Source organism: Daphnia pulicaria, chromosome 9 (assembly GCF_021234035.1).
Source record: "Daphnia pulicaria isolate SC F1-1A chromosome 9, SC_F0-13Bv2, whole genome shotgun sequence".
NCBI lineage: Eukaryota > Metazoa > Arthropoda > Branchiopoda > Diplostraca > Daphniidae > Daphnia > Daphnia pulicaria.
Genome location: NC_060921.1, coordinates 2,368,572 through 2,379,558, shown reverse-complemented (window position 1 = coordinate 2,379,558; position 10,987 = coordinate 2,368,572). Strand labels below are relative to the sequence as shown.

Sequence of the window (10,987 nt, the reverse complement as noted above, 5' to 3'; positions counted from 1 at the left end):
AAGCAGATCTACGTCGTGACTCTACGTTCCAGCATACTATCCTTGGCAAACAGCTGATAAGCTCAAGTGTAAAGTACAAACGTGTCAGATAACGATGAGCACCTCTTATAATTTACGCACCTATAACTAATAAATGTAATACAATAATCCCTACCTGTCTAGCAGAGTTAAGCGCGGGCGAGAAAACCGCTTTTATCGTTTTTGGTGGCTGTGTTTAGGGATCGACTTTTTATGGTTTTGATTTTTCAAAGACGGATACGGATAGCATAGCAGAAAAGTGTCGTCTGCTGTTGTTTCCATTTTCAAAATAACTTAAGCAAAACGGAATGATGGAATCAGAGAGAGGTTTGCGTTAGTTAACTGGTAAACAATGATACGCCATTATTTTTTTCCCTTTTTTTCTCTATTTTTGGTGTAAAAGTTTTTTTTGCTATTAGTCTATTACTGATTACTGATAGTTAACAAACTAATGACTTAATGAGTAATGGGCTAATGGTTACACTTTTTAAACATAAAAGAAAGTAAAATACATTTCTATGGTTTTTTTTTAAAGGTTCTTTTGTTTTTCGGGGTTTTTTCATTAATTATAAAGCAGAATTTTTTTTTACTTGAAAAATAACCTTGGATTAGATTTTGTGGCAACGTCGCGGCGTACCAGAAACGAAATGACAAAATGTGCAAGCACAGCGATAGCGAAGCATAGCAAAACGACAAAACCAATTGAAAGCTTTATTTCAGTATTTTACCATTTTTCATTCATTCTTTATTAAACAAGTTTATTTGGTTTTGAAAATAGAAGAAAATGTTGTCTACGGTCAGACGTGATGTGATGACTCTGTTGACCAGCGATTGTAGGGCAACATATACACTTTTTGGTGACTCACAAGTTCGAAACGTTCTCAAGGATTTCTGTTTCGAAGGGAATATAAGCGACGTGAATGTAGTGACTAAGGTATTTGCTTGCAACTTAATTTCTTATATGTGTTGGGACTAGTTATTGTTGAGGCAATTACAACCTTACTCATGATGTTTTTCTATTAGGTTCTCTTATTGGGTTGTGGTGATATAAGAAATGTTTTTCAAGCAACAACTTCAAAGAATCCTCAAAATTTAGAGATTCATCTCAATAATTTTCATCCTTCTATCTTGGCTCGAAATATCATAATTTTGAAAATTGTGTCAGCACATGATTTCAATCCTGATAATGATGAAGATATTGGTTTTCTGTGGGATGTGTGGTACAATATTGATTGGCCAGATGAAACCAGGCAGAGGTTTCTTTCTGTTGTAAAGGAATTGATGAATGAGAAATTACCAGATAATGTCTCAATTTCAAACAATAGTCACCTTGAAAAATTTAAGAGTTTGTGGACTACCTGGTATTTTGTTTCCTCTAAAAACAAAACCGATTCTGAATCGCTCTTGAGAAAAGTCTAGGGAAAAAGGTAACTTTTAATGAAAGTAATTAAATAGGTTTAAAAATAATGGTTCAGACTAATTCTTCCAAATCTATTTATTAGGAATCAATGTTTGTTGGACTTGTGGGATGTAATCCATCCAGGACATTTACAAGAGAAAGCACTACAAAAAAATGCTGATCTCTTCACTATCCCAGTAAATGAACTGGCCGAGCAGTTTCTAAGTTATGAGGAGTTCATTGGATTGGCTCTTTGTGTTCGAAAAAAGATTTACTATGAAGTGCTGAAATGTTACACAACCGGCAGCAGTCGCCTCCAAAATGACGACAAACTGGTGGGCGTCAACCCAACTTTGCTGAACCCCGAGACCCATGATTGGGAAATCTTCTGCTTAACTCCGTTTGAAGGTTATCTGCCGATGAAGAAAGAAGAGCTGATTACTTCAGTTGAACAAATCATGACCGAATCCTGCTTCGAAATACTCAAGAGGTTGGTGTCTTCCTATCGCAGCCGAATTCCAACAATCAAAATCGTTTTCCACTTAGAAGAAGCCATAAAACATTGCTATTCAGACGCAAACAAGTTTGACGTCATCGACTGCTCTAATTTCGTGAATCATGTTGGGTTAGCGAATTTAGTTGTTGCATGCTGCCAAAAGTTGTCGGACAACCCAAATGCAGTTTTTTATACCGAAATAACAACTGATAGTCAACATTCGGCCAACACAATCGTTGAGGCATCCCTTTGCGCTCCATTGAGTCTGATTCCCACTATATACGGGTTGAGATTGGCTGACCGTGTTGAATTAAGGGATTCTGCCGTAGATTACTTGCGTTGCAATACCCGTCCAAGAAAACGTTCAGTGAACCTCTGCTGGCAGAAAGTACCACCCTTTCAGAACATTAAATTGATCCCTTCTCCTGATTTAAATCGATGCCTAACGAAGCTATCCAAACTTTGCCATCCAACATCATATTCAAATCCTGTAGCTCCAGTGGTGAAATGTAGAGGAGGTGAAATCTACTACACTCCTCTAACATTCAACTATATTTTGGATTCAATGATTAAGCGATTGGGACATGATTGTTGGTCACCAAGTATTCACCAGCTTGAAATCGCTCCCCAATTTAGTCTGGCAAGAAGAATTCTAAAGGATTGGAAGAACGGGAAGAAAATGAAGAAATTTTCAGCTGGTGTTCAGTCCACAGTGGAGTCTGCAGTCAGCAAAGAATCTACCCTTCTACTTCGGCTAGTTTTTGTCCATCGGGCTTCTTTTGAGCTTAATTTCAACTTATCCGGACCTGATGTTCACTTTATCGATAATTTTGAACTTGAATTGAAAGATTCTTCTAGAGGAATAGAAGTGGAAACGGTGTCGTTTTTACTGCCTCGTGGTCATGTTTTTTTTTATGATGAGTATGATGCGATTGTTATCAATGCTTTCAATGGAATGCCACTACTTTTCTTAGACCCTTTTGAATCAATGCGGGTGGAGAAATATGGTGTACCTTACCCGATTGAGCAAAACAAATCTCAACTTCCGCTGGATCCTAAAAATAAAATGTGCATTAAGGTCGAAAGTTGTATTGAGTCAGAAAAACAGTACACTCTTAGGATTGCTATTGAATGTGATGGAAACGTTTCAGGTGACTCATGTTATATTTTAAATCGGTACATTTATGTTGTAAGAACCCTTTATTAATCCTCACATTTCTTTCTACAGGATTGAAGATATCCACTAACGAGCAGGCCCCCTGCGAATCCTGCCATGACGTCACAGTTTCATTGACTCAACCCAGCCAAATCAAACCGTTGTCCTTAACATTTCCATTTCCGATCCTTGCGAAAAATGTTCAAGCGACGCTCCATCGAAAAAGTCGACATGTCGATTTGTTGTTGAAGAAATCCCTGATGGAACCTTGGCCTTGCGAGTTTCACACTAAAAAGTCTAAATTGATAATAGACGATTTAGTGCCCTGGAAAAACGACCCACTCACCTCTGAAGATGGATTCAACAATTTGGAATACCATATGTGCAGTCAATTTTTATCTAAGGATATCAAGTCAGACTATCTTTATTCAAGATCAGCTTTTGATAATTTGCGTCTCAAGCTTGCAGATTTGATGTCCCGTGATATTGAGTTTGTCCGTTATGGTCGAAATGAAGATTGGTACCTACTGAAACTCCATCGGCCCCTTCTTATTTCCCCGATGGGAACCCCAATTTTGCTGATTACGGCTCTCCATGATAATCATACGTTAAAATTTATACCAAAATTGTTTACGACTAACCTAACTGTGCTTAATGAAGAAATGGATCAGTTTAGGATTGTTTTGAAAGTTTTTCCACTTGGCACATCCAAGGGCATTAAGGTGAAAATGGATGCCGAGACCGAAGAAGAGTTTGAATTGTTTCGTTTTCTCCTGCGTTTGAACTCAACTAGGTAATTGACTTACTTACTTACTTGAACTTTATTACATAACTGATTTTCTGATTAATTGCAAACAGAATGGAACCCAGCAAATGGCAGAAGGAGAATATTCCTCTAGGAGGTAGCAGTCCTTGGCTTGCTACTTTCCTTTCGCCTCTCTACAAGGATTCCGTATCGACGGAAAGCATCAAGGATGAACCAGCTGACGAGAAATGCTGTGCCGTTTGTAAGAAAATCCCTGAGAAGTTGAAGCGTTGCAGTCGTTGCCGTTCTACTGTTTACTGCAGCGTGGAGTGTCAACAGTCTCATTGGCGAATTCATAAACCCATTTGCAAGAAATTGTAATTTGGTCGGAATTTATTGCAGCTTAATCCGTGAGTTACTGATTAGCCTAAAACTTAAAAACAAATTCCATTATTGTTATCAAGTGTATTGAGAATTTGAGTTTCTTTTTTTTTGTAATTCATTTGATTATTGGGATTGGCTTTAGTTCACGGAAAACTCTTGAAGTCTTGATGCACAGTTAAAACTTTTTTGTATTGAAAATCAAGATTACATTTGATATTTAATAAACCATTCCTCTCTCAATTTTCTAATTCAGTAGCAGCAGTAGGCAAAGTAATAAGTGCCAGTTATAATAAAATTCATAAATGAACAGTTTTTATGGCGTACATAGTAAAACAGTTTGTACCGGTACTCTGAGCTACCTGTGAGGTCGTGCACCATTAGCTATCCTAGAATACTTGCTATCGATAGCAAGTAGAGCACGCTAAAGCTACTGGTGGGGAGGATCATCCCGCTGGTTTTCGCGGTCTGGTTGAGGCAACAAACCTGTGCGTGAATCAGTCTCGTGAGTGGACGACACAAGATAACAAGCCTTAGGACTACTTCAAGGATTTCTTGTTAAAATCTGTCTCTTGTGCAATCATCATGCAGGAATTCATGTGTACGAGACGCATTATTCAATTGGCGTTCATGGTAATTTACTATTTGTGTTCACTTTAAAATTATGAGTTTTAAGATTTGTTAAAATTTTCAACTAATGTGTTTATTTTTGTCTCGTATTATTCTTTTTAAAATCAAGGTTTTGTTCCCCAGTCTGCTACAAGCTTCTTCCCTCTGGATGTCCAACAACAAGCGCCGAATAGATTACGACCTGTGGACAGACCACACCTCCAACGTTGTGGATGACTATCAATATGTTGGCCAACAAATTCTTTTCCTCGAAAAGCTCATCAGCAAAGTGTCTCAAACGGCAGACAACAAACGAGTTGGATACGAAGACTCGCAAACCGCTTGGTACAACGAGGTTCATTCAAATCATCTTGAGAATAAAATTAGCCCAGATTATGACGACGATGAAGGTTTGATTAGACTGTTTCCATAGTTAAGTGTTCTGGATTGTTGTTAATTTTTTTTTCACCATTTTCAGATAAAAAGTTCGAATATAAAAAGAAGATTGTGCAGGCGAGTCTGATTCTGGGTTCAGTTGGCTGGGCCTTTGGCAAATTGGGTCTCATTTCAGTCATTTCGCCACGTGTGGTCGTGCAGGATACCGCAACATCAACATCAAGTACTTCAATGCTAATAACATCAACACTATTGACCACTACTACCCCGAGGAACACTATTATTAATATAACACCAAGGAAGACCACGACGCCAGCAACAACAACTAAACCAACAACTGCAACAACTACAACGAAGACGACAACCATTGCTCCAGGTATTCATGTTTGTTTCGTGCATCAACACTTATCAGAGCTCATCGAGACCTTAATTCTTTTGGCCACCAGTCACGTGTTCTACCACAACGTCCGATGCAACTGGAACTTACAAAACGATCCGAACTCCAGGGACACAAGTGACGCAGTGCCTTTCCATCACAGTGGCTGTTGGCAGTAGAATTAAAATTACTTGCAGGGTCGTCTATACGCAGGCCGGCACTTACACGACGGTAATTCTTTTTCATAAGCTATAGCCCAACTTATTTAATAATGCATTGAATTCCGTTGAATGTTTGTGCAGTTTTATGATAAAAGCGGCACAGCCATAGTCACTACTTCGCCCGTCGTAAACCAAGTGTACACGACGACGGACAACACGCTGATTATCGAATCCCTTGCCGACAGTTCCGCTTCCTCACCGCTTCGCTGCAAATGGACAACTATTCAATAAAACGAACTGTAGAGCTCAAAGAAAACCTTTTCGTTGGTGGGTGATTATCAAGATTCCATTTTAATTTTGCATTATCTTGCAGTCACAGTTATGTATTTTTTTAAATGAATAGTTCATTATGAAGTAGCAGGTGACAAAGTATCTCGACATTTATTCATGTTGGCTATTACTCGTAAAGAAACGGGAAACATTGAAAAAACGATTGTGAACGAAAAAATTTGTAATTGTTTGTCATTGTGAAATCCTTGTTATCTTGGCACTTTGGAATGTTGACTAACGTTTCTATGCTGCATATGGTCACAGGCTTACACACGGAAATGATAAATGTGTTTGTTGTCAATGACTAACAATTTCAGGTTCCTCGTCAACGTCAAATGACGGTCAAATGATGTGTCAACTTGTAACTAATCTTAAAAAAACGCTGCTGTTGTAATATACGCTGCAGTATATAATAACCAAAAGTAGCAAATTGTTTCAGTACAGTTTCACCTTTCTCTGAGCAGCGCGACAATGTTGAATATTCATTCCAGCTCCTTCTTCTTGCTACTGATCGTGCTGGCCATGGCCAGTAGTCAAGCTATTGAGAAAGTCATCACGGTAAGCAACGGCGGGACGGAAGGCGAATGGGGGCCGCTGGAGCGGTGCCCACCCGGAGGTAAAGCGATTGGTTTCCAGACCCGAAACGAACTGGCCACTCCCGTATTCGACGACACCGCACTCAACACGATCATCCTCATTTGCAATGGCACCAATTCCGATATTGCAAACATCACCTCCACTAAAGGATTGTAAGATTTAATTTAAAAGTTATTTTTTAGACCCACATCTTCTGACTTATTTGCGTCATTTAGCGCTGGAGATTATCAAAGAGTTCAGGTTTGCGCTACGGCCTTTGCCATCTCGTACATGACAAGTTTCTCTCTGCGAGTCCAGCTGCCGTTCAACGAGACGGAACAAGGCGACAAGACGGCGGCCAACAATATTCGGTTCATGTGCCACAACGATCGCGAAATCGATGGGATCGGGAACACCGACGGCGTCTGGAGCGAGTACAGCGAGAGATGTGAAAGCGGAATTTGCGGATTGGAGACCCGCGTCCAGCCGTACGACGGCGGGATCGGACACTACGACAACACGGCATTGAATGACGTCCGCTTCACTTGCTGCCCCGACGAACAAGTGTCCACAATTTCCGCGCCAAAATAATTTTAAAAAAAGTTGTTGTGTGACGGCGATTATTAGATAAATTAATTATCCCACGATAGAAATAGCTGTAAAAAGGACTTGTGACTAATAAGAATTAAAATTATCTTGTTAAATTGAATCAAAGATCGGTGGAGTGAATATGAAATCATTGCGGAATAAAACCGGAATTTCTAACTGGTCTTTATTGTAATTTAAATAATTTAAGATAAATTGATTCCATAATAATAAATAAAAGTACAAAACAAATCGTCCAGTTGTAATTCAACAAGTTAGTCTGCATTGAGTCTACTTCATTTCCCCGTAAAATTTAAGATGTGTTGGCAACCGGGTGAGTTCGGCCTACTGATAAACGCGCAAATATTCTTCAGCTATGAAACGGTTAATTTTGTCATGAAAATGACAACCCTTGATACTCAACGGTCAACGCCAAATTCATTTGATTTGAGATAGAAAAACGCGTTTAAAGTAGGACGTGGTTTCGTGCAAAGGGATGTTTTGAACACAGATGCCAGATTCATTTACTTCTGCTTGTAATGCTTCAAGTCATTTGCATCTCCATATCTTTTAGACTATATGAATTATTTAATTTTACCATTTCAATATTATTTATATTACAACTAGAAAAAGGAAGGAAGAAAGTGAAAGAAAATCTTTTAAAATTTTCGCACTTACTTGGCAACGCTACGATCCCAACGAATATGTCTACCGTCCAGTCATCAACCACGCGAATCGGGGATCCACGTAAATCTTCTGCAATGAATTGAAGTTAAGTATAAGAATTTTAAAGATAATAGGCAAAACCTTCATAATTATTTTCCGACTTAAAACCAAAAAAAGACATTGACTGTTGTAACAAAGAGGATATTAGTCAAATGGGTAGAAAATGAAAATGGAATCTAGTGCATGATTGTTTTTCGGGTCTAACTCTAATGGTTCCAAACTTCCAACGACATTAGCCTAATTTTTTTTTTACAGAATTGTCTTGTTCTGGTGAATATCAACTTATTTGTAGAATGTTACCCATAAATGCCAAGTTGAACACTGCAGGGGCGAGCAAGAGTATTTTCCAGTGAATATCATTGGACTTTTTAGCGAATAAGTTATGAGGCATTATTTTTCTCCCTCTGGAAAATCTGAGCAATCTAATGTTTTTTAAATTCACTTATTGCCAAATGTTCTTTCTTTCTTTTTTAGTTTTTTGTTTTTAACAGAATCAGCATTAGGTTTGCCTGCCATAGTCTTAGATTCCTGATTGTGTCCTAGCATAGCATGTTAAAGCATCCTGCTGTTGATAATATTTGTCTTTATTTTTTTCTGATTTTCTAACTATTGCAACACTTAATTTTATCATTACCATAGTATTGCTGATACTTTACTAAGAAAAAAATAAGCTTCACTAGATAATGAAATAAGCTACTGTAGTGGACTAGTGGAATTTTCATTATGCATGTGATGCATTACTCTAAATTTGAAATGTTGTCCATTTAGGGTTTGCCATCTCTCGTGCCGGTCTATTAGACGATAGACTAATGTGTTGAAGTGTTACTAGATTTCAATCCTTCGCTTTTGTTTGGTGTAGGGAATAGAACATTATCAGAACTTTTTTTAAACCACTGGCAAATAGTTCAATGTCAGGTCATTTCAAATCAAATAGTAATACTTTCTACCTGGCAGATAGGTCCTTATTTGCCAAGTTAGAAAGTGATGTAGATCTTTCCTTTGAATAAGCTCTTTTATCAATTCGACTATATTAGTTACTTGCATAATTAATTGTGACTCAAATTTCTACTTAACAGTTCTATAATGAGTTCCAATATTGGAAGTCATATGAATGCTGCCAAGCCAAGCAGGTCCACTCAGTGGATGTCTTAACCTCAACTCTACAACTTTCTGGAGAAGGTGAAGTCGTGATCTTATCATGTAAATGGTGCTGGTGTTATGGCATCCCGGTCTTATCCTGAGGTGTGGAAGTGTAACCTAACTGCAAGAGGACTTCTTGAAATGGTAATTCCCTTAAGATTACTGGTTGTAATTTGTAAATTAGAAATCTCATAGTTGGTTTAAACAATTTGTTAAACTCCGATCTGTAATTCAGTTATGACTAATCTTGCTTCTAAATAAGTTTCTTTAAAAAGATGATCTTCCCTTCCCCAATATTTGTGTTGACGTTCATTTGGCTCGTTGATCTGCTCTCACTTAGTTATAAATTCAATTTGATTAAACTAGAACACAAATTTTCACTTCAATTTTACACATTTTTAATGAAATCTTGTAACATCATTTGTATTCAACAGATTCAATCAAAATTTAAAGTTAACTTGTCATAACCATGGAACCTTTGAAAAACATAGGTTTTAGGTGTGGGGAAAGGAAAAATATCACTTAAGCCTTCTTTCTTGACTTGCTTTACATGATTCCTGCACGCGCTCAACAATACGGCTAGTTCTCCCCTATTTTGGTGCATCTGAAGCATTGATTAAGTAAATGAAATCAATTCTATGTCCTATGTGTGCCAATCCCTGCAGTTCCCGCCTCTTAATAGAAAGCACACAACAAACGTCCAATGACAGATCGAGGTAGAGGTGTGTTGTTATTTTTGTTCTCGCTCTAAACGTAATCAAAATAATTTATTCCTTTAGTTAATTTCAGTAAAGGCATCAACAACAAGGAAGTATTGACAGTTATTCTTCAATATTTATGATGCTATTATAGGAGTAAGTTTCTTTTACATAGAATTTAGAGAATTTGTAATTTTAATTGTAATGTTAACGATTTGTTGCATTATTATTAATTCGATTTCTTTTTTGTTATAGGATCATCTTCTCGTAGTTGCTATCCTATGTGGCATGTTGTTGCAGCCTAAGCTGGTGAAAGATAATTTTGCATCGAAGTTGACCTGTGTCTGTTCCTTGTTATGGAAGTTGCAACCAATATTTTGTAAATTTTCTTTGTGTCTGCAGTTTACCGTTTGTATGATCAAAAGGAACAGAAATATGTGGAGTTTTTATGTCGCACAAATTATCTTAACCATTGGGAAAGTAACGAGTGAGGAGTTGGGTTTGGGAGACTTGATACACAACATAAGAACTTCAGGTGTTTTGTCTTGAAAGAAACTGATGCGGTAAGTAGGAATTATTACCGAATAACCGCATAATCATGCATCTATACATTTATTCCTTAGATAAAAAGTATAATCCAATCATTCCTTAAAATTTTTATTCAGTGAATTATTACATAGCACACATAAAAAACAATTCAATAAACAGAGCGTCCGGTTCAAAACGAATCTTTTTTTTTCGCACAGGTTTTAACCAGTAGTCTAGCAGCAAATAAGACATAACTGGATGATATCTTTCTAGGATCTTAAACTATTTTACTGCAAATTCCGTGCTTTTATCTAAGGCGACACTGGCGACAACTGGTAATGAGTTTGACAGTTGCACAGTCACAGTTCAAATTATTGGAGTTCTATTGTCGCGACATAAGAACTCCATTTTTAAACAATAAAATTACGGTAAATACCCGACAATAGAACTCCACTATGCGACAATAGAACTCCAATAATTTGAGATGCGACTGTGCAACCAACTTAATGTTCAAAACATTACCAGATGTCGCCAGTGTCGCCTTTGTTGTTGTTACATGAAACGAGGCCAAAAGAGCGAAACAAATTAATTTATACTTATATTCCTGTGATTTCATATACCAAATTGAACTTCGTAACTTACGTAGGTTTATCTTGACCTAGTTACC

The 10,987-nt window shown here is 37.5% G+C and overlaps 3 protein-coding genes and 1 long non-coding RNA gene across 6 annotated transcripts; all 4 read left to right on the top strand.

Annotated features, from left to right (window-relative positions):
- The first annotated feature begins 1,299 nt into the window (after positions 1-1,299).
- On the top strand, positions 1,300-4,510 carry LOC124313776. The gene is made up of 4 exons (XM_046778587.1): positions 1,300-1,379; positions 1,521-3,064; positions 3,142-3,862; positions 3,928-4,510. The coding sequence occupies exons 1-4, from the start codon at positions 1,300-1,302 to the stop codon at positions 4,193-4,195; spliced, it is 2,613 nt and encodes an 870-aa protein (XP_046634543.1). The 3' UTR covers positions 4,196-4,510.
- A 95-nt stretch (positions 4,511-4,605) lies between these two features.
- On the top strand, positions 4,606-6,415 carry LOC124313232 (cell wall protein DAN4-like). The gene is made up of 5 exons (XM_046778043.1): positions 4,606-4,828; positions 4,935-5,214; positions 5,283-5,576; positions 5,647-5,807; positions 5,879-6,415. The coding sequence occupies exons 1-5, from the start codon at positions 4,781-4,783 to the stop codon at positions 6,026-6,028; spliced, it is 933 nt and encodes a 310-aa protein (XP_046633999.1). The 5' UTR covers positions 4,606-4,780; the 3' UTR covers positions 6,029-6,415.
- A 78-nt stretch (positions 6,416-6,493) lies between these two features.
- Positions 6,494-7,506, top strand: LOC124313361 (vitelline membrane outer layer protein 1 homolog). The gene is made up of 2 exons (XM_046778256.1): positions 6,494-6,816; positions 6,880-7,506. Exons 1-2 carry the CDS (start codon positions 6,539-6,541, stop codon positions 7,232-7,234), a joined length of 633 nt encoding a protein of 210 aa, XP_046634212.1. The 5' UTR covers positions 6,494-6,538; the 3' UTR covers positions 7,235-7,506.
- Positions 7,507-9,034: 1,528 nt separating this feature from the next.
- On the top strand, positions 9,035-10,502 carry LOC124313649. Of its 3 annotated transcripts, XR_006910951.1 has the most exons (5): positions 9,035-9,238; positions 9,586-9,816; positions 9,874-9,948; positions 10,048-10,355; positions 10,416-10,475. It is a non-coding gene; the product is annotated as an uncharacterized LOC124313649 (long non-coding RNA). The 3 variants fall into 3 exon arrangements; XR_006910950.1 differs by having other exon boundaries at positions 9,586-9,810; positions 10,048-10,502; XR_006910949.1 differs by having other exon boundaries at positions 10,048-10,502.
- The last annotated feature ends 485 nt before the right edge of the window (positions 10,503-10,987 follow it).

Bases quoted from the DNA above. Each gene is read 5' to 3' on its own strand.
- LOC124313776 (XM_046778587.1), top strand. From the start codon at position 1,300: ATGAATGAGAAATTACCAGATAATGTCTCAATTTCAAACAATAGTCAC. The intron at 1,380-1,520 runs GTATTTTGTTTC...TCTATTTATTAG, and splicing joins AAGAGTTTGTGGACTACCTG to GAATCAATGTTTGTTGGACT. The intron at 3,065-3,141 runs GTGACTCATGTT...TTCTTTCTACAG, and splicing joins ATGTGATGGAAACGTTTCAG to GATTGAAGATATCCACTAAC.
- LOC124313232 (XM_046778043.1), top strand. From the start codon at position 4,781: ATGCAGGAATTCATGTGTACGAGACGCATTATTCAATTGGCGTTCATG. The intron at 4,829-4,934 runs GTAATTTACTAT...TTTAAAATCAAG, and splicing joins TTATTCAATTGGCGTTCATG to GTTTTGTTCCCCAGTCTGCT. The intron at 5,808-5,878 runs GTAATTCTTTTT...ATGTTTGTGCAG, and splicing joins AGGCCGGCACTTACACGACG to TTTTATGATAAAAGCGGCAC.
- LOC124313361 (XM_046778256.1), top strand. From the start codon at position 6,539: ATGTTGAATATTCATTCCAGCTCCTTCTTCTTGCTACTGATCGTGCTG. The intron at 6,817-6,879 runs GTAAGATTTAAT...TGCGTCATTTAG, and splicing joins ATCACCTCCACTAAAGGATT to CGCTGGAGATTATCAAAGAG.